The sequence below is a fragment of the Penaeus vannamei genome, chromosome 21, assembly GCF_042767895.1.
Source record: "Penaeus vannamei isolate JL-2024 chromosome 21, ASM4276789v1, whole genome shotgun sequence".
NCBI classification, from domain to species: Eukaryota; Metazoa; Arthropoda; class Malacostraca; order Decapoda; family Penaeidae; genus Penaeus; species Penaeus vannamei.
This window is the reverse complement of record NC_091569.1, coordinates 4,180,693-4,202,376: the sequence shown is the minus strand read 5'-3', so window position 1 is coordinate 4,202,376 and position 21,684 is coordinate 4,180,693. Positions and strand designations below refer to the sequence as shown.

At 43.6% G+C, this 21,684-nt stretch overlaps 2 protein-coding genes across 2 annotated transcripts in view; one reads left to right on the top strand and one right to left on the bottom strand.

The window, feature by feature from the left end:
• LOC113819833 (prolyl 4-hydroxylase subunit alpha-2) overlaps positions 1–20,149 on the top strand; it is a 27,632-nt gene extending 7,483 nt beyond the window's left edge. The window contains exons 2-10 of the mRNA XM_070135783.1: positions 6,533–6,666; positions 9,745–9,915; positions 10,340–10,512; positions 11,472–11,648; positions 13,924–14,168; positions 16,252–16,414; positions 17,065–17,121; positions 18,264–18,429; positions 19,581–20,149. Of these exons, the coding sequence (XP_069991884.1) occupies positions 6,533–6,666; positions 9,745–9,915; positions 10,340–10,512; positions 11,472–11,648; positions 13,924–14,168; positions 16,252–16,414; positions 17,065–17,121; positions 18,264–18,429; positions 19,581–19,651 (1,357 nt within the window). The 3' untranslated portion in view covers positions 19,652–20,149. The remainder of the gene's footprint in view (positions 1–6,532; positions 6,667–9,744; positions 9,916–10,339; positions 10,513–11,471; positions 11,649–13,923; positions 14,169–16,251; positions 16,415–17,064; positions 17,122–18,263; positions 18,430–19,580) is intronic.
• Positions 20,150–20,188: 39 nt separating this feature from the next.
• Positions 20,189–21,346, bottom strand: LOC113819837 (uncharacterized). The gene is made up of 3 exons (XM_027372039.2): positions 21,043–21,346; positions 20,655–20,776; positions 20,189–20,534 (listed from the first exon to the last, which is right to left on the bottom strand). The coding sequence occupies exons 2-3, from the start codon at positions 20,773–20,775 to the stop codon at positions 20,299–20,301; spliced, it is 357 nt and encodes a 118-aa protein (XP_027227840.2). The 5' UTR covers position 20,776; positions 21,043–21,346; the 3' UTR covers positions 20,189–20,298.
• Positions 21,347–21,684: the final 338 nt, after the last annotated feature.

Here is a 21,684-nt window from a genome sequence, read left to right as displayed (position 1 = left end):
CTGGATACTGCTTTGTAATCACTGGTGTGCAATGGGGAAAAGGTGGTGGATACGTTTGTTTGTTTAAGTATGTTTGTTTATCATGTTTTTTGTGTCTGACTCTTCCTTTCGTTGTTTTGTTTGTTTGTCTGTTTGTATCTCGCTTACTATTTTGTTTCTTAAGTTCTCTTCCTTTCCTTATCTCTCTATTCTCTGTAATACCTTGATTCTCCTCCACCTTTCTTTCTCCATGCATGTCTCCCTCCTTTGCTTAGCCCTCCCTGCTCCTCCCCCTTTTAGCTTCACCTCCATACTTATCTTTCCCTACATCTCCTCTCTTCCTTATCTCTCTCTCTCCTCCCTTATCTATTCCGCTCCTCCATTTCCTCTCCTTAATTATCCTCCTCGCTCTCCATCTTCCTCCCCTTAATAGAGATAGATAAAGGGAGAGAGAAAGAGAAACAGAAAAGAAGTAGAGAAAGACGGAGAAAGATGAAAATGTAGAGACGGAGAAAGATAAAATTGTAGAGACAGAGAAAGATAAAAATGTAGAGACAAAGATAAAAAAAATAGAGAAAAGACAGAAAGTAGATAGAGAAATATAAAAAAAACTAGAGAAAAGAAAAAGAAAGAAAAATAGGTGGATACAGAGATAAGAGAAAAATGCAAAGAAAGAGAGGGAGAGGGAGAGCCATAAGAAGTCTGAGAAAACCCCGATGAACATCTTAAATCGCGAGAGAATGACTAGGCACATCATATTTTTGGGAATTCTACAGAGAGAGAGAGAGAGCGAGAGAGAGAGAGGGAGAGAGAGAAAGAGAGAGAGAGAGAGAGAGAGAGAGAGAGAGAGAGAGAGAGAGAGAGACAGACAGACAGACAGACAGACAGACAGACAGACAGACAGACAGACAGACAGACAGACAGACAGACAGACAGACAGACAGACAGACAGACAGAGAGACAGACAGACAGACAGAGAGACAGAGATAAATCTGAATTTTTTTTCGGTAGGCCCAGTCGGCTGCCTGATGTTGAACGAAACATTATGGAATCGGGTTCCCTATCTTGATGGAAGGATTACGGATTCGGTTGCCATACCTTGATAAAAGTAACCCTTTTATATTCAGTCGTTTTATTTTGAACGAAATGTTATGATATAGCATGGGGTTTATAGGGTCTGGTTTGTCATTTATGTCTGTTTATCCGATAATAAATTATTGTAGATCATCGGAAAGCCTTATCTCTTATCTGCGAAGTATCCCGTTCTATTATTTTTTTAAAGAAAAAATAAAGGAAAGTTAGGAAATGAACTAACTCATGGGTCTATAAGTCTATCTACCTCTATCTACCTATTACGAATTTCATATTTCTGCATTCACTGAAGGGGAAACGAACCTATCTACCTATCAAGAATTTCATATTTCTACATTCACTGAAGGGGAAACGAACCTACCAACCTATCACGAATTTCGCCATATTTCTGCATTCACTGAAGGGGAAACGAACCTATAACGAACCTACCGTGGGAAAAAAATTATTACGCCCGTTGTCCAAGACTTCTTTTGTCGTATTTTCGAACCGTTATCTCTCGCCAGTTGGATTTCGTCAGCCGTTGCGAGTTGATGTTAACCATTGAATCGTCTGGACCGTATTGTGTTGTTACAAGTTTTTTTTTGTGTGTGTACCTGTGTATATATAATGGAGGATGTATGTTGTGTATATGTGCCTCGGTTTGGGTACCTGTGTATGTTAGGTTAACTGTGTTTGTGTATTGTTCTAAGGAGTGGGTGTGTGTTTGTATATGTATATATGTATTCTGTTAGTTGTCTATGTACGTTTATACATTACGCACACGCACATGCACACGCACACACACACACTCATATTATATATATATATATATATATATATATATATATATATATATATATATATATATATATATATATATATATATATATATATGTGTGTGTGTGTGTGTGTGTGTGTGTGTGTGTGTGTGTGTGTGTGTGTGTGTGTGTGTGTGTGTGTGTGTGTGTACACGCATACTTACACCCGCACACACAAAACACACGCACACACCCGCACACAGAGCTATTAGGGAGCGCACTTGCACAACACGTCACCTACACAGAGGTACATACATATTTACGTAAATGTACACACAATAAGCTCACGTACACTGTCTATAACATGTATATCTACATACACATTATCATCTGATTGCTACACATACATACTCGCACAAATTGCATACAGATTATTACGAAATGAAACCTTCATTTTTATATCTTCTGTTCACCCTCTTACAACACTGAGGGGAAAAAAGAAAAAGAAAAAAAGAAAAAGAAAAAATATATATATCTATTTTTTGTATCTATATTTTCTAATAAACAAAAAGAAAAAAAAGAAAAAAATCTATATCTATTATTTATATCTATCTATATATTTTCTAAAAAAAAAAAAAAATTGCATCTATATATCTATTCTAATAGTCTCCCTTTTCTATCCCCACCCCTTTCTCCCTCCCCTACCCCCCTCCACCTCACCCCACGCGCGTACCTGACCACGCCACTCACCCCCCCCAACCCCCACCCCTCTTCGTCAACCTCCCCACCCCCCCCACACCCACCCACTTCCCGACCATCTCTCTTGTCACACCCACCCACCCAACCCCTATTCCTCTCGCCTTCCCAACCACTCTTCCCCTCAGCCTTCTCGCCCTCTCCCCCACCCCCTCCTTCCTCTCTCTCTCACCCCCTCCCCCTGCCTAGCCTTCCTCTCACTCACCCCCCTCCATCTCTCTCTCCCACTCACCCCCCTCCATCTCTCTCTCCCACTCACCCCCTCCATCTCTCTCTCACCCCCTCCTCCTTCTCTCTCACCCCTCGCCCCCTGCCCACTCCTCCCTCTCTCTCACCCCCCCCCCTGCCTAGCCTTCCTCGTCTCCCTACTACTTCTCTTCAGTTCACTATCATATATTCACTCCTTTCCTCACCTTCCCTGTCTTCCTTTCTTTCCTTACGTTTCTTCTCCTATTCCTTCTCTCTTCCCTCCTCTCGTTTTCTTCTCCTACTTTCCATCATCTTCTCCGTTTCATTTTGTTTCCTTACATTTCTTCTTCTTCCCCGTCATCCTCCTCCTCCTCCTCCCTCCCCTCCCATTCTTCTCCTTTCCTCCTCCTCCTCCTCCCATTCTTCCTCTTTTTTCTACCCTCCTACCCCCTTTCTTCCTTTCTCCTCCTCCTCCCCCCTTTCTTCCTTCTTTCTCTCCTCCTCCCCTCCCATTCTCCTCCTCCTCCTCCTCCTTCCCCCTTTCTTCCTTCTTTCTCCTTCCCTCCTCCTCCCCCCCTCCCACTCTCCTCCATTCCTCCTCCTCCTCCTCCCCCCTTCCTCCCTCTTTCTCCCCCTCCCCTCTCCTCCTCCTTCCCCCTTCCCCCCTTCCCCCTCCTCCTCCCTCCTCCCATTTCTCCTCCTCCTCCTCCCCGCCCATCCCCCTTCCTCCCCTCCCATTCTCCTCCTCCTCAGCCCACCCGCCCGCCCTTCACCGCTCATTAGCGTCGCGGTCAGTATCACATCTCAAAACCCTCCATCAGTCTGTCCGTCTGTCTGTCAAGTCAGGTGGGCGGGGGTGAGCTACCGGGATCTGCGCACCGCCTCGCCCTTCCGCTGTTTTTATTTTATTTTTTCGAAGATAGATAAGATAGATAGATGGAGAGCAGATGAGGGGTTGAGGGGTTGAGGGGTGGAGGGGGGAGGGAAGGAGGGAGAGGGAGGGAAGGAGGGAGAGGGAGGGAGAGAGGGAGAGAGGGAGAGAGGGAGAGACAGAGACAGACAGGGAAAGAGAAAAGAGAGAAAGAGAAAGGAGAAAAGAGAAAGAAAGAGAGAGAAAAGAGAAAGAAAGAGCCGAAATGTTAGAATCAGAGAGAAAAAAATCTGATTCATGGAAAAAAACACTCAAACCAAACAAGAGATACAGCACAGAAAACCTCGTCGACAGAACCACGAAGGGAGAAGCAGGAAAGAAAGAAAGAAAGAAAAAACACGAAAGAATGAAAGAAAACAAGAAAGAAAAGGAGAATAAAACACGCGATTATGCCTACGGCGTGTTTTTGCCTCATAGCTCTCGCGGCGGCCGACTCCCGTGATAATCGCAGAGGAGCTTCTCTGTCCCTCCCTTTGCTTGTGGTTTTGTTTGTGCAAATGAAATTAGGAGACGCTGTCGACATTGGAAGAAAGGGAATTGGGGGGTGGGAGGCGTAGACGAAATGGGGAGACGTAGAAGGAATAGGGAGAACGGAGAAGGAATAGGGAAACGCATAAGAAATGGAGAGAACGGAGAAGGAATAGGGAAACGCATAAGAAATGGAGAGAACGGAGAAGAAATAGGGAAACGCATAAGAAATAGGAAGAACGGAGAAGAAATAGGGAAACGCATAAGAAATAGGAAGAACGGAGAAGAAATAGGGAGAACGGAAATACAAGGAGACGTAAGGGAAAGATAGGAAACGAGAGGAAACAAAAGGCAAAATAATTAAGGAAACGGGGAACTTGAAACAGGAAGTAGAATAAAAATAGAAGGATTAACAGGAAACAAGGACACAGAAACAGGTCATTACCGTAAACAATAACTCTGGTCTATTTGCTTCAAAAGATACGTTTTGGGGAATAGTATTTACGGTGATAAATAAAGAAAAGGTATGAATGAGAGTAAATATCTTCACAATACAAGAGATATATATTTCGAATACACCCTCATCATGTATTCCTGATGATATGATGTATTCGAAACCTGTCAAATACATCTCTTGTATTATAAGATATTTTATTCATTCATACCTTTTCTAGATGTTTTTGAGGACTTTCCTTTATTTCTATCTTTTCATTTTTTATTCTCTCTTAAATTCAATATATTTTTTCTGTTTAAAATTACCGTATAAATCTTAAAATCAGTATGGTATTTCTGCTTAAAATTACCGTATAAATCTGTGCAGTTTCACTATTCTCCGGTATCATATTAGCTAATTAATTAATTAACGAATAAATAATTCCAGTTAACTATATCATAACAGTTACTTAAAAATAACTAAGCAAATAAGGAATAAATAAATTGATATCAAATAAATACCTAATAACAAATAACCTATAAGTAAATAAGTACTTTATAATAAACTTCAAGTGTAAAATCGTATTTCTTTAACACAGAAATACGCAAAGCAACTTATATAAAACCGTACATTTTGAGGAGCCAAAATCACGCATATATTTTTTTCAATATAGATAAATGTACCATTCTTCTATATCTAAACATTTTAATAGTTTCAAGCATTTCCATTTGTTACAACAATATCCTCATTTATAATTCCCACATCTTTATTTCACTTTATTTCGCTTGTGTTTTCATTCTGTTATTGACTCGTTTATCGATCTATGTATCCGTCTATTTCTTATCTTCTGTACCTGTATTAGTATAGGTACATGATCGTTGTGTATTATTTAATTTTCTGCAATTAATTACATTTTGCTAACAATTCCATTTACACCCAGAATGGTTTACTGCGTCACGTTAAGTTATTAGCTTGTTCATAAGCGGGACCTAAAGAAATTCCTCTCCCACTTTTACTCTCCTCTTTCTACCTTTCGCTTCCCCTTTTCCTCTCCCAAAGCTTCCTTAAATCCCCCCCCCCTCCCTCCACACTTGCCTTCTCTTCCACTGTCAATTCCCCCTCCATTTCTTCCTTATTCTCTTCCCTTCCTTTCCATCCTCTTTTTTCCCTTTCACCCTCCCTCTCCCCTTCTCTGCTACCTCCCTGTAAATAATAAATGTGTAGAAACTGACGGTCTAACTGCTTCTTAACTCGAAGGAGAATGATGATAATGATGATAATGATAAGGATAATGATAATGATAAAGGTAATAATAATGATAAAGGTGATAATGATAATGAAATAATAAGATAATATGAATCTAATAGTAAATATAACAATGCAGATAATAATAATAAAAATTAAGATAGTGATAATGAAGGTGATGATAATGAAAATAATGATTATAATAATAATAAAGGTAATGATATTAACAATAAAAACAAAAATAATAGCAACAATAACAATAATAGCAATAACGTTAATGATCGATTCAGATTTAGATTCCCATATTGTAGATTCGCAATATATTCAACATCATTTATCACGTTTTACACGAAAATGGTTTGGCCAAGTCAACAGTCACACCTAATATAATTCCAGGAATAAATGTTTAATTTTACAACAATATGAAGAAACAAAGTCCGCAGTCTAATGCAATATAGTTCTGATCAAATGTAAAGGCTTATTGTGCAAACGAAATAAGTTATCAATTTTGTATCAAATGTGGGATCTCTCACTCTTAACAGTCAGTCCATTCACCAATTTTCTAATGTAATCTTCCCCGTTTCGAAATAAGATGACTGATTTGTGAGATAAACTCACAAATCAGTCATCTTATTTCGAAACGCATTCAACTTTACAAAACCTAAATTCCACCTCTCCTAACAACACGTTCTCTCTCGACAGTTACATCAACGACTGGCACAGAGGCAGCGCGGTCGACTACGTACACAATCCTATCAACAGTTACCATTTCCTGCGGCGCGTGACACAAGAGTTCCCAGCTTTAAAAAACGCTCTTAGGGACACAGCAACGAGAGGTGAGGCGGTGGGTGATCTGGTAACAGTGGATCGGGAAGGTTAGGTGTTGAGTTGGTTGGAAAAAGGGGAGACATCGGTGGGAGAGAGGAAAAGAGGAAGAGAAGAAAGGAGGGATGGATGGATGGGAGAGAGGAAGAGAGGGAGGGAGAGAGGGATGGATGGGAGAGAGGAAGGGAGGGAAGGGAGAGAGGAAGAGAAGAAAGGAGGGATGGATGGATGGGAGAGAGGAAGAGAGGGATGGATGGGAGAGAGGAAGGGAGGGAGGGAGCAGAGGGATGGATGGGAGAGAGGAAGGGAGGGAGGGAGAGAGGGATGGATGGGAGAGAGGAAGGGAGAGAGGGATGGATGGGAGAGAGGAAGGGAGAGAGGGATGGATGGGAGAGAGGGAGGGATGGGAGAGAGGGAGGGATGGGAGAGAGGGAGGGATGGGAGAGAGGGAGGATGGGAGAGAGGATGGGAGAGAGGATGGGAGAGAGGATGGGAGAGAGGGAGGGAGAGAGGATGGGAGAGAGGGAGGGAGAGAGGATGGGAGAGAGGGAGGGAGAGAGGATGGGAGAGAGGGAGGGAGAGAGGATGGGAGAGAGGGAGGGAGAGAGGGATGGATGGGAGAGAGGGAGGGAGAGAGGATGGGAGAGAGGATGGGAGAGAGGGAGGGAGAGAGGATGGGAGAGAGGGGAGGGAGAGAGGATGGGAGAGAGGGAGGGAGAGAGGATGGGAGAGAGGGATGGGAGAGAGGATGGGAGAGAGGATGGATGGGAGAGAGGGATGGATGGGAGAGAGGGATGGGAGAGAGGAGAGAGGAGGGATGGGAGAGAGGAAGGGAGGGATGGGAGAGAGGAAGGGAGGGAGGGAGGGAGGAAGGGAGGGATGGGAGAGAGGAAAGGAGGGAAGGGAGAGACGGAAGGGAGGGGATGGGAGAGAGGAAGGGAGGGATGGGAGAGAGGAAGGGAGGGATGGGAGAGAGGAAGGGAGGGAGGGGAGAGAGGAAGGGAGGGAGGGGAGAGAGGGAGGGGGGGATGGGAGAGAGGAAGGGGGGGAGGGGAGAGAGGAAGGAAGGGATGGGAGAGAGGAAGGGAAGGGAAGAAAAGAGGGTGAGGAAGGGAAGGGAAGAAAAGAGGGTGGGAGGGAAGGGAAGAAAAGAGGGTGGGAGGGAAGGGAAGAAAAGAGGGTGGGAGGGAAGGGAAGAAAAGAGGGTGGGAGGGAAGGGAAGAAAAGAGGGTGGGAGGGAAGGGAAGAAAAGAGGGTGGGAGGGAAGGGAAGAAAAGAGGGTGGGAGGGAAGGGAAGAAAAGAGGGTGGGAGGGAAGGGAAGAAAAGAGGGTGGGAGGGAAGGGAAGAAAAGAGGGTGGGAGGGAAGGGAAGAAAAGAGGGTGGGAGGGGGAAGGGAAGAAAAGAGGGTGGGAGGGAAGGGAGAGAAAAGAGGAGGTGGGAGGGAAGGGAAGAAAAGATGGGTGGGAGGGAAGGGAAGAAAAGAGGATGGATGGATGGGAAGGAAGAGGAAAGAGGGAAGGATGGATGGGAGGAGAAGGGAAGGAAAAGAGGGGTGGATGGATGGAGGGAAGGGAAGGGAAAAGAGGGGGGAGGGAGAGAAGGGAGGGAGAAAGAGGGGGGAGGAAGAGGAAGGGAGAGGGAGGGAAGGGAAGGGAGGAAAACGGGGGAGGGAAGGAAGGGAAGGGAGGAAAACGGGGGAGGGAAGGAAGGGAAGGGAGGAAAACTGGGGGAGGGAAGGAAGGGAAGGGAGGAAAACGGGGGAGGGAAGGAAGGGAAAGGAGGAAAAGGGGGGAGGGAAGGAAGGGAAGGGAGGAAAAGAGGGAGGGAAGGAAGGGAAGGGAGGAAAAGAGGGAGGGAAGGAAGGGAAGGGAGGAAAAGAGGGAGGGAGGGAGGGAAGGGAGGGAAAAGAGGGAGGGAGGGAGGGAAGGGAGGGAAAGGAGGGAGGGAGAGGAAGGGAGGAAAAGAGGGAAGGGAGGGAGGGAAGGGAGGAAAAGAGGGAGGGAGGGAGGAAAATAAAGAAATTAGATTCATCCATGAAATGAATAAGAGGAGAGGTAGAGAGAATCATAAAGAGGACAAAACAAAACAAAACAAAAAACAAACAAACACAAATCCAGAAGATCGCACAGATACACCAAAGTAGTAATTCATTATCCAAGCTTACCTTCCTTCCGCATCAACAGGTAAGGCACAGAGGTAAAGATACCGTAAGAGGGAACAAAAGAGAGCGGATAAGCACCTAAAATATTCACACACCGAAGTCGCTGCGTCACCTACTGTTAGCGGCCTCGAACCCTCACTCGACACAACTTCTTTATTCGGCGCTTCATGTCCGTTATCACCAGCTGGAAAACACCAACAGATGCGTCTATATCATGATTGAGGGTTTTTTCTCTATCGCAGTTATTCTTCATCCCTGAGGGCGTGTGTGATGAAGCTGATGGAAAAATATCACCGTGTTTATGACTTAGGCCGTTCTCAGGGTGGCTTTTGAATCGCGGTTGCTTCGTTCGTTGTGAGTGAAGCGTTCGAAGCAGTTGAGACTTGTGAGACGCGTCGAGCCATGGAGTGTTATTTTGTCAAGTGTAAAGTTGAAGGGTTTTGATAACGAGAGATGGTTTGATCTCCCGTGTATGGTTTTTACTTCATCGTTTTTACTTCAATACGCATCAATGTGCCCAGATTTTACGAAGAATCTGGTGGTATTAACGCACTTCAATTGTGCTTGTCCTTCGTTATCACGTTTTCTGAAGTTATGTCCCCAAATGTTAAGAAATTCTACTGGTTCTAGAGCAAATCTAAAGTAAAAATGGTTGACATACACCATCAGATTACAAAGATGTTCTTACACAAACTAAAACAATAAAATGTCCCATCATTATTTCCTTTCCCAACTAATTGTTTTATGTATTCTTCCTACTATGCATCTCCCTAGGAATTTATTCTATAATCTACTTCCCTCACATGCAGTACCTTATCAACATCTCATTTTAAGTACAATGTTTACGATGCTTATTTTCAGTATATCCTTTGTTCCCTCATGGTCTTCCTTATCCCTCCTAACGCCTCCTACCGCTTCCTTCGTCAGCCTTGCGCGCCAACCTGACCTCCCTGCGCAACGGCGTCGACGTCCCCGAAGAAGCCGACCTGAACGGAGCCGCGTGGGCGCTGGTCCGCCTTCAGGATACCTACAACCTGTCCGTCAATGACCTCGTGGAAGGCGAGATCCTGGGCACGAAGGCCGTCAAGGAGCTCTCAGGTAGGAGGTTCTCGCGGGAGGAACACCTTCTCGGCTCTGGGGATTATTTATTTATTTATTCATTTATTCGTTTATTTTTTTTTAGTTATTTGTTTTTTTAGGATTTTCTTCTCGGGGATTTCTGAGTGGTCGGGGGATAATGTTGCGATTTTGGAATGTGTTTAAGGAAAGGTCAAACTAACCGAAGGTGGCGAGACGAGGCAGTGCATAATAAAAATGATCTTGCTGTCGCTGATAGTGATAATGATTATAATAAAGACTATACCAATATCGGTAAAATTATGTTGACGGTGATCATAAAAATAATAACAACAATAATAACGAAGATACTTAATACCCATAATATAAAATGATATTATTACTGACAATCAGATGCTAATACACCTCCACATCCTCCCTTCCCCTCCCCCCCCCCCTTCTCCAGTGGACGACTGCTTCCGCCTGGGCCAACAGAGCTTCAACAACCTGGAGTTCAAGCTGAGCAAAGCCTGGTACGAGAAGGGGATAGAGATGCTTAGGGCTTCGCGTCCCATCGACAGACAGACACAGAAGAGGATTGATAAGATTACGAAGCAGCAGAAACACCGGGCTATGCTGGTAGGTGGGGCGGAAGGGCGAAAGGGTTAGGCAGAGGAGGAAGGGTGATTTTGGGGTTTGTTATTGTAGGTGGGGCGGGAGGGGAAAGGGTGAAGCAAGGGAGGGTGGAAGGGTGATTTGGGGGTTTGTTGTTATAGGTGGGGCGGGAGGGGAAAGGGTTAGGCAGGGGAGGGGGGAAGGGTGATTTTGGGGTTTGTTATTGTAGGTGGATCAAAGTCGGAGGTGGTTCCATATCCATCTGGGCGTACGGGACATGTTTTGTAGAGAAACGTGCTTACTAAGCCGCGGGATGATGCGGTAGGATACCCTTATGTTATTTCGCTTCATTAAAAAAAATATGAAAATACTACCCACTCTCTCTTATATACCCATAGGATATTTTTATTTCATTTTAGCTGCTTACTGGTTTATATCTCACTATTTAAGATTATTTTTTATTTAATTTTAGCTGCTTACTGGATTATATCTCACTATTTAAGATTATTTTTTATTTAATTTTAGCTGCTTACTGGATTATATCTCACTATTTAAGATTATTGTGGAGTATAGGGAATGCTGCCATGTGGCCACAGGACACTCTCCTCCAAAACAAAAAAACGGAAAAAAACAAACAAGCCTATTTATCTGACCCGCAAATACACCCACATACAAGGATAGTCCACACACACACCCACCCACACCCACACAAACACACACACACACACAAACCCACCCACCCATCCACACACACACACACACACACACACACACACACACACACACACACACACACACACACACACACACACACACACACACACACACACACACACACACACACACACACACCCACAAACCCACCCACACAAACACACACACACACACAAACCCACCCACACAAACACACACACACACACACAGAAAAAACCTTCCCCCCACCCCACACCAGCCGCTCTCCTCGACTCTCCTCCTCCCGGCAGGCGGACATCGTGACCAACATGGCCCAGAACTCCAACGACAGGATCCTGGACCAGTTCTCGGGCCTGGGGATCCCGACGTCGTTCCAGAAGAAGATCTACTCCGAGCACAAGGACTACGAGCAGGTTAATAGGCTGGATAACCTGTACCGACGACTCTGCCGCGGGGAGCAGATCCAGGTGAGAGAGGGAATTAACCTGAGTCGAGAGCGAATTTTTTTTAATACCTTTTTCTGCGGGGGGGGAGAGATGGTGAAGTGGGGAGGGAGGGAGGGAGATGAGGAGGGAAGGAGGGAGGGAAGGATAGAGGGAGGGAGATGGGGAGGGAGGGAAGGATAGAGGGAGGGAGGTGGTGAGGGAGGGAGGGATAGAGGGATAGAAGGAAGGATAGAGGGAGGGAGGGAGGTAGGGAGTGAAGGATAGAGGAAGGATGGGGAGGGATAGAGGGAGGAAGGGAGGGATAGAAGGGAGGAGGGAGGGAGGGAAGGGTAAAAGGAAGGAAGGCTCGATAGGACTGAGGTAGGGGAAGGGAAGAATAGGAAGGGGGAGGAAGAAACAGAGATGAAACGAGTAGGGAAGGGAGGGTGAGGAGCAGCAAAACAGGGATTGAAAGAGGAGGGGAGGACAAAAAGATAGGAGATAAGAGGAGAGGAAGGGTAAGGCGGAGAACAGAGAGGGGGGGGGGGGGCAGTGATAGAAGGAGGGAAGGGCGAGAAGAAGGGAGACAGGGGCAGGGAGGGGCAAGAGAAGAAGAACAGCGAGGGAGGGAAGGAGGAAAAGGAGATTAAGAGTGGATCGAGGAGGAGAGGAGGAAGAGGAGGAGAAGGAGCAGGAGGAGGAGAAGGAGGAGGAGGAGGAGAAGGAGAAGGAGGAGGAGGACGAGGAGGGGGGAGGAGAAGGGGACGGAGTAGGAATTAAAATTATGAATTAAAATGAAGGTTATAACTGTCAAAATAAGTAAGAATCCCACTGTCGAATTCGGGAAGCTGATTGGCTAATCGGGACCGGGATTTGGCTGCCAATTGCAATAAGAAATTACATTAGCGTCGGACGGGACCGGACAAAACCCGCCTATTAGAAGAAGCTGCCAAGTCTAGGAAATGCCTATTATAAGAAGTTCCACTGTATTATAACGTAATATACCATTAACACACATTTACATGACAGATTACTATATTTATGAGGTTTAATGCAATACGTTTGCGCGGACTTGATTGAGATTCTAGATAATTAGTCTATTTGAAAATTATTTTAAAGTTGTGTGCTAAGTTAATGCTGTAGATAGTTATCAGTAAGAAATATAATAGTGTACCCAGATATCGCTCCGTTTTCTCAAAATATGGAATCGAAGAAAACGATAAAGAATGATATGGATAACTACTCAATACATTAGCATACAAATGACAGTTAGTGTTTCTCAACTTATATTCCGTATTCCACCCCTCTTCAACTGATGTATATCGAAATTTACCCTCTTATACTTAGCAAAAATAGCTGGGTGTCAGGCATAAAGGCGCACAACAAATAATAAAAACATTATATTACAATAGTTTTACTTAAAATATTTTTCAAGTGTGCCAAATTATACGATACTGGTGTCTTATATTAAACAAAAATAGTTGCTGGTATTGCATAATATAAAATAAGCGTGCGGTACAGTTTAATGTAGGGGAAAATTCATACAACTTGTATTAACAATTAAGAAATGCAAAAAAAAAAAAGAAAAAAAAAGAAAAAAAAAAATCAGTCGGCTAAGTTTCCACTGAAAATATCGCCATGAAAATAAAAATTTACCCTTTATACCACAACTATTTTTGCTTAATATAACAATAAAAGTTATTCATTGTGATGGTGATAATAACAATCATGATAGTTATGGTGACTGATAATGATGATTGACTGATGATGATTATACATAGATTAGCAATGATAATAATGATGATAATAGCAATTGCAAACCACGCTCATAGTAACTAATACTAGTAACACTAATAGAAGTAAACCACGCTAAAAGTAACTAATAATATTAACACTAATAGAAGTAATAACAACAAAATGATATGAAGCAGTAACGGTAAAATAAATAACACGAAACAGTAATAGTAAAAACAAAATACCACGAATCACTAATAACAACAATAAAAACATTAAAAAATAACACGAAACAGTAACAGTAAAAACAATATACCACGAATCACTAATAATAACAACAACAAAAACATAAAAATAACACGAAACAGTAACAGTAATAACAAAATAACACGAATCACTAATAAAAACAACAAAAACTTTAAAAAAATAACACGAAACAGTAACAGCCAAAAAATAACACGAAACAGTAACAGCCCAAAAAATAACACGAAACAGTAATAGTAAAAACAAAATAACACGAAACAGTAACACTAATAACAACAACAACAAAAACCTGCAACTAACGATGAGCTCCCTCCGCCAGCCCCCAGAAGCCTACATCGGAATGAAGTGCGGCTTCGTCCACGGCAACTCGGGCTACCACAGACTCATGCCTTTCAAAGCCGAGCTGAAGTGGGCGGATCCCATCGTCGTCGTCTACCACGAGGTCATGACGGAGGCGGAGACGGAGCTCATGAAACGCATCTCCCTGCCGCGCCTGGAGACCACGCAGGTGCACTCCTTCACGACCCACGAGGCCAAGAAGTCCATCGCCAGGATTGGGAAGACGTGAGTGATTGGGGATGAGGTGGAGGGGGATTGGGAAGACGTGAGTGATGGGGGGGGGATGGGGGATGGTGTGGAGTGGGTGAAGGGGGATGGGGAGGAGGTGGAGGGGGATGGGGGGTTGGGAGGGGTGGAGGGGGATGGGGAGGATGGGGTGCGGGGAGGGGGAGGGGGAGGGGGAGAGGGAAGGGGGAGGGGGGTTTGGGGAGGGGGGAGGGGCGGGGTGGAGGAGGGGAAGGGAAGTTTTTTTGTGTGTATGTGTGTGTAAGTGTTTGTGTGTGAGTGTGAGTGTGTGTTAGTGTGTGTGTGTTTGTTAGTGTGTGTGTGTTTGTGTGAGTGTGTGTGTGTGTGTCGGATTGTGAACGAGTAAGATGGAAATAGAGATATAGGGGTAGATATAAACAGAGGTAGCTAGAGTCAGAGAGAAATATAATAACAGAGGTAGATAGATAAAGAGAGAAATAAACATAGGTAGATAGATATAAAAAACAAAAATAAACAGAGGTAGATAGAGATAGAAACAGACAGAAATAACCAAAGGTAGATAAAGATAGACACAGACAAAAATAAACAGAGATAGATAGAGTGAAGGCGAAGGTGTGAGCGTGGTTTTATGTACAAGGTGAGTGTGAACGTAAGGGTGAGTGTGGTAAGGGTATAGTTGTTTTTGCTTGTAGGTTTAAATTCTTTGGAATTTATGGTCTGTCATGTTATATCTTAATAAAAATGTACATGCTACGAGTAAATCTATGAAGCTAAGCAGACTTAAACGCCTTTACACACACACACACACGCACACGCACACGCACACACACACACACACACGCGCACGCGCACACGCACACACACACACACACGCACTCACTCTTTCACACACACACGCACACTACACACACAAATCTATCTATCTATCTATCTATAAGGCGTTCTCCTGAATTCATAAGTATAGACTATTTTGCAATATTTTCTCTGTCTCTTCCTCACTCCCCTTCTCTCCTAGTTCTCTCTCCACGTCTCCATTCTACCCTCGTTCTCTCATCTCACCCAGTGCTATCTCCTCTTTTTTCCATTTTCCCTTCTTCCCGTCTCCATGCTCCCTACTTCACACTTTCCCCCCTTCTCTAGTATCCTCCCTCGCTCCCCACTATCTCCCCCGTCTCTTTCCCTCTCCCCCACCTCCCTCCCCTCCCCACCTCACCCATTCTCCCTCCCTCCCCCCCCCTCCCCCCCAATCTCACCCACATTCTCCCACCCCCTTCCCCTCCCCAACCCTTATCCCCCACCTCCCACCTCCCTCCCCCACTATCTCACCCCATATCTCACTCAAATTCTCCCATCTCTTTCCCTCTCCCCATCCTCCCCTCCCTCACCCCTATCTCCCCTTCCCTCACCCACCCATCCTCCCTCCCCCCATTTTATCCAAATTCTCCCATCTCTTTCCCTCTCCTCCACCTCCCATCCCTCCCCACCTCCCCCCATACCCCTCCCCCCATACCCCTCCCTCCCTCCCCCAATCCTCTCCCCTCTCCCCACCTCCCCCACCTAACATCCCACCCACTATCTCACCCCACATTCTCCCATCTTACCTCCAATCCTTCCCTCCCCCACCCAACCTCCCACCTCCCTCCCACACCCAATCTCACCCAAATTCTCACCCCTCCCCTCCCTCCCCCACCCAACCTCCCACCCCCTACCACCACCCATCCCCCTCCCCCCTCTCACCCCCATCTCCTCCCACTCCTCTCACCCCCCCATCCATCCTCCCACCACCCCCATCCTCCCTCACCCCCAATCTCACCCAAATTCTCCCCTCCCCCACCCAACCTCCCTCCCCCAATCTCACCCAAATTCTCCCATCTCCCTCCCTCCCCCCTCTCACCCCCATCTCCTCCCACCACCCCCCCAATCTCACCAAAATTCTCCCCTCCCCCACCCAACCTCCCACCCCCAATCTCACCCAAATTCTCCCATCTCCCTCCCTCCCCCCTCTTACCCCCATCTCCTCCCTCCCTCTAATCCCGCCCCCCAATCCCACCCCCAATCTCATCCAAATTCTCCCATCTCCCTCCCCAACAACAACCACCAGAGCGTGGGTCCGGCGCGGCGACGACACCAACGTGGACAAGATCTTCGCTCGCATCGAGGACATGACCGGACTCACCACCGAAACGGCAGAGGACCTACACGTGCTCAATTACGGCATCGGAGGACACTACGACGCCCACGTGGATTTCTTCGATTTGCAGAGCGTGGGTTGGAGATGTGGGTTGTTTGGGGGGCGGGGGGGAAGGGGAGAGGGAGGGGGAGAGGGAGGGGGAGGGGGGTATAGGTGTGGTAGGGGGGTTGTGTTGGCGTTCTCTGTGGGAGGCAGATCGGGGAGGAGTCGAATTAGGATGGAGAGAAATCGGGAAAAAGTCAATTCAAGGAGTCAAAATCGGGAAGAAGACAAAACAGGAACAAGTCAAATCGGGAAAGAGTCATAACGGGAAGGAAAGAAATTTATTGACCGGATTCTTAATATCGTGAGACGCTCGTGCCAATGAACACTCGTATATACAGACGAGTGTATACACAGGAATAAATGCGTATAGGTCTATCATATGTGTCTATTTATCATATAGATATACACATTTATCTATCTATCTATATGGTAGATATGTATGTTTAGACTGATAGCTATGTATTTATTCCAGTGGATATGCATGTCCTTATAAAGAAACCGGTCATATAACACGATTGGATTTGAAAATTTGACATATTTTGGCAATATCTATGAAACACAAGCATTTCCAGGAAGTTACGTAATTAATCTATTCCAAAACTTGAGAATGTGAGTTTCATTTGAATCTTTGTTTTTTAAGTATCTACATTTGTCTTATTATTTTATTTATTTTTTCAGAAATCCATAGATAAGGATCCACACCAAGGAGACCGACTCGCCACTATGCTCTTCTATGTAAGTTTTTATTTTTATTTTATTTCATTTTATCATTTTTTAAAAGTGCAACGAAACAGCTTCGAAACTTTTGAAACTGGAAGGAAATTCGTATACTAAAAGTGATGACTCAGGAACGACAACGAAATTCTTTTTGCAAGTTTTCCGGGAGTTTTCCTTTCGCAACAGAAAGTAAAAGAACAGAACGTGCAACTTTTATGTGTAAAAGTAATCACACAGGATCACAGAAGCGAGTGACGGATAAAGTCGTCTCGTCTAACAATTTTTAATTTTAATATTAAACCCATCACGTTTTAGTAAAAATTATTGTCTTAATTCGAATGCCATCAAATGCTCCAACATAATATTGCAGTGCATTCCAAACCAGGGTACGCGAAAGTACCAACATAAAGACCACGAATCATGAACGAATATATACATAACACAGTGAATCCAACCCCCCCCCCCCCCACCCCCACCCCCCCCAAAAAAAAAAAAAAAAAATCAAAATGATAGGCCTACATGCACATTCACACGGTAACTAAACTAAACCATAATTTTCAACCCAAACTCCGGACACAGGTAGCCATCCTTGCTCAAAACCCTTAAATTAAACACCGATCACAAGCCTGTTTTAAGTCGATCACACTACTGTACTTGTTAATAATTCGTCCTTCAGAAGTTGTCATGCAAATAGCTGCAATAGCATGTCCAAGTACTCATGATACTTGGATTATTATATTTCTATTTTGTCTGGGAATAAGTTATATTTATATTTATAATGATGGACATGTCTGAACAACATACAATTATTTTTAAGTCTGAAACATAGGCTGGTAGATCGCATCAGGGCAACTGTAGAAAAAGTAGATCATACTTCACAAAAGGCTGGCCATACCCCTGCTCTACGTTATCTACAATATTTATAATAATCTATGGCCACCCTTGCTCTACGTTGCCAATAATCTTCATAATAATTTATAATTTATATATATAATTGTCTACAATCTTTATAACCCTCCTATTTACCTAACGCTACAATAATTTATAATTTATATATATGTCTACAATCTTTATAATAACCCCCCTATTTACCTAACATTACAAAAACGTTATCAATAGACCGATAAACCGTCAACTAACAAAAGAAAACCCACCCCCAGCTTAACGACGTGGAGGCCGGCGGGTCAACGGTCTTTCCCACGTTGGGCGTCGAGGTTCCTGCTCGTAAAGGATCGGCGCTTTTCTGGTTCAACATCAAGCGGAACGGCGAGGGAGACTACCGCACCGTTCACGCCTCCTGCCCGGTCCTCTTGGGGGAAAAGTGGAGTAAGTTGCGCTTGGGAAGATTTGAGGGAGACCTTTTTTCACTACCATACTAACTAACAACGCTTTCCTAACCTGTGGCATCTAACATATTCTGACTTAAGCGTTAACTCATATTTTATTCTTTTCACCGCAATATTTTAGTAGTGGTGGATGACCTTTCCTTACCTGGGGGGATTTGCCGCAAGCTTAACCTACCGCAATATTTTGAATACGCCATGAATGGCCTTAGATGTTGCAGAAAATTTCAATAAATAAATTGGTTACCGAGAGCAACTCAACCTCCAGAGACAGTCCCAAAGCTAGGGTATCACACATCCCCAAAATCCAAACCTAACCTTTCCTACCTTCTCTATTCCTTTGATAGTGGGAAAGCCCCCCTCCCCTTTATAAGTAAGTAATAATGACAGAAAAAATAAATGTGCTAGTTCCCTTTATAAGTACTTCGTGTCAAATTGTAGAAAACACGACATTAATAACTCGGATATTTCCCAGATTTCGCGCGGGTTCTGGAGAATCAGGAAAAATCATGGAAATAGAAATTTCTAGACCTGGAATATCATGGAATTATGTTTTCACGTTTAGAAAATCATGTTAATTTAGTATTTGTCTCCCTAAACATTTAGAACTCTGACGTAGATATGTTTTTTTAATTAATGTTCCGAGTCTTCAGAAAGAAAAACTTGTGAAGTTTGAGGTAACTGAATGAAAAGTTGAAAAAATACAAAGCCTAAATTGACCCTGAAGTGGCAATAAAGTATACTCGTCATATTATATTTGGTAACACTGATATTGAATTAGAATAATTTTACTCGTTATAATGGGATGTAGGTATTGTGAAAATGCATCAAATGTTCAAGGAAAACAAGCGTCATTGAAAAATGCCAAAACCTCTAAAAAGTCACAACTTCGATAAATGTACGAACCCAGTTTTCCGTTATTTCGCGGTAAATAAAGGCCACAGCATCTGCAGTGTTCATGACTATGCTCTATAAGATGGTGTCCATTCCCTCTTGTGCGTCGCTCTCGGAAACATTAACCCAGGATCTTTATGAGTGCAATCCGATTAGACTGGAAACAGCTGATCAGTCGCTGTCTAAACTTCTGCACGAAAACCAATTATACCAAGCTATTAATACACCTTTGTTTTACAGTCGCTAACCTGTGGCTCCACGAGTGGGGTCAGGAATTCCGATGGCCTTGCACCAAGAACCCAGAAGACTGATTTCTGCTTCGCCCTTCATCGGCACATTAAAAATATATAGAACTGGCACTGCATATTCCAACATGTCAACCTAAAACAGTGGAAGAATGGGGGTCCTGGGAGGTTCCAGAAGGCTCGTGTTTTTTTTTTTTTTAATTATTTCATTAATTTTTTTAAATACCCAAAGTCTGGTTATGGCTGAAAAATGCAGATTCTTGTGCTCCCAAGACAATATGTATTAGTTTAAACTTTTAAAATGGCAGGATACGATATTATACAATCGTGTTAAGGAATAAACATGCATTTCCTCTTATGCAATCACGTGGGTGCTTAGTTGGCCAGTACTAATGAACTACTATAAAACCAAATATTACTTGCTGTGATCTAGCTCAATCTTTGTTATCTTAAAGTATCTGGTAATTTATTAGCTTAAGAATTGTGGCATTATCCGTTTTATAACTATAATTATGTGTAGACTTAATAAAATGAAGATTCTCATTATCAGTGAGAAGATTCTGATATCTATTTTCTTTAATAACCTTGGGAAGGGATAAAAAATTTTATTTGTCATCTTTATTAAAAGACTTCATTAAAACCTGGCGCCTAAAGTGAATTAAAATATACCTTTCTTGACATCGCTTTAAAAATAACAAATAGAATCACACACATCAAAAACTATCGTCGGCGTAAGAGACAGGTTGGTACTGAGGTTGGAAGAAGTGAGGGCCATACTCCTTTGGCTTGTAGTACTTGGTCTCTGTAGTCTTCGGTTGCGTGTACTGAACCTCCTGGTAGCCCAACTGCTGCTTCTGCTGGGTCTGCCTCTGCCACACCTTGAAGGGGGAGTAGTGGCTCACCAGTTTCTTCAAGGTGGGCTGCAGACTAAACACGCGCCATACCTTTTCTGCAGAAAAGATTCAGAGGGTATAGATTAGTAATAAAACTTATCACATGAAAGAATTCCAAGCTTTACAAATCAGTTAAACTATATTTAAGTTTAATTAAGTTTAATACTTCACTGTACCTGTAGAATTCGCTGTCGTCGCGCACTGACCAGGTGTCGGGAGAGGACATACGGGGCTCTCGCTTCCTGAGACCACAACCCCACAGAGGAGGAACACTGCCAAGATGTGCGCAAATTCCATTCTGCGGGAAAGAATTAGTTGTATGCTTAGTTTGAAACCGTATCTTGTTTTACTTAACTATTTGTTCTATACAAAAAAAGTGCTTGTCCATAAAATATCCTGTGAAATTCTTGTATATAGTTCTGCCGTCACATACGCATGCAAAAAGATGCACGTCTGCTCAGCAATGCAGACAAAGATTTCATGCTGTCTTTTGAAAATTCAGCGAATCTATTAGATGGGTAAATGAACGACCATCGCAGAAAATAATGAATTCTGACAACTCACCTTGTAAAGTTCTGTCACGTAAACTTCAAAAAATTATTTTCTTCCCGCTGTATACAGTAGATCAGTATGTATTTCTTCCTTCACTTATAAACCAAATAATTCTTGTAAACGTTCCTCCAACAATTTCTTTGGTAATTCGAAGAGATAGGGAGAGAGCGAAGTGAAATAATGAGAGAGTTGGCAAAAGGAGTTACATTAAATTACAAGAAACTAAGAAAGACAGAAAGGAAAGCCCTCTGAGGAAAACGAAAGGCGGGTAAACGTGACAGAGCGTCGACGAAGAGTGAGAGAACCTGCCTCTCCTGCCCACCGAAGTAAACTGCTGCCTTAGGTTGCCGCGAATTCGACACTGGCCTGAAGGTTACTACTATAATGCCTCCATTTGCCTCTTAGAACGAGCTGTCGGGTAGTCAGATATGTTTTAAGCTATCTTCGCCCTTAGGGAATTATAATATTAACGCAAAGATTACAGTTAGATGTTTATTCTAAGAAAATTTATTTATATGACGATACTGATACTCGACAGTGAATGATAAAAACTTAAATAGTAAGACTGATGACTCCGCGCGGCAGTTTTGTTAGAACGACCCATTCTTGTGTAAAGTACTATGAACTGTGATTTCTTTTCCATGCGATATGTCA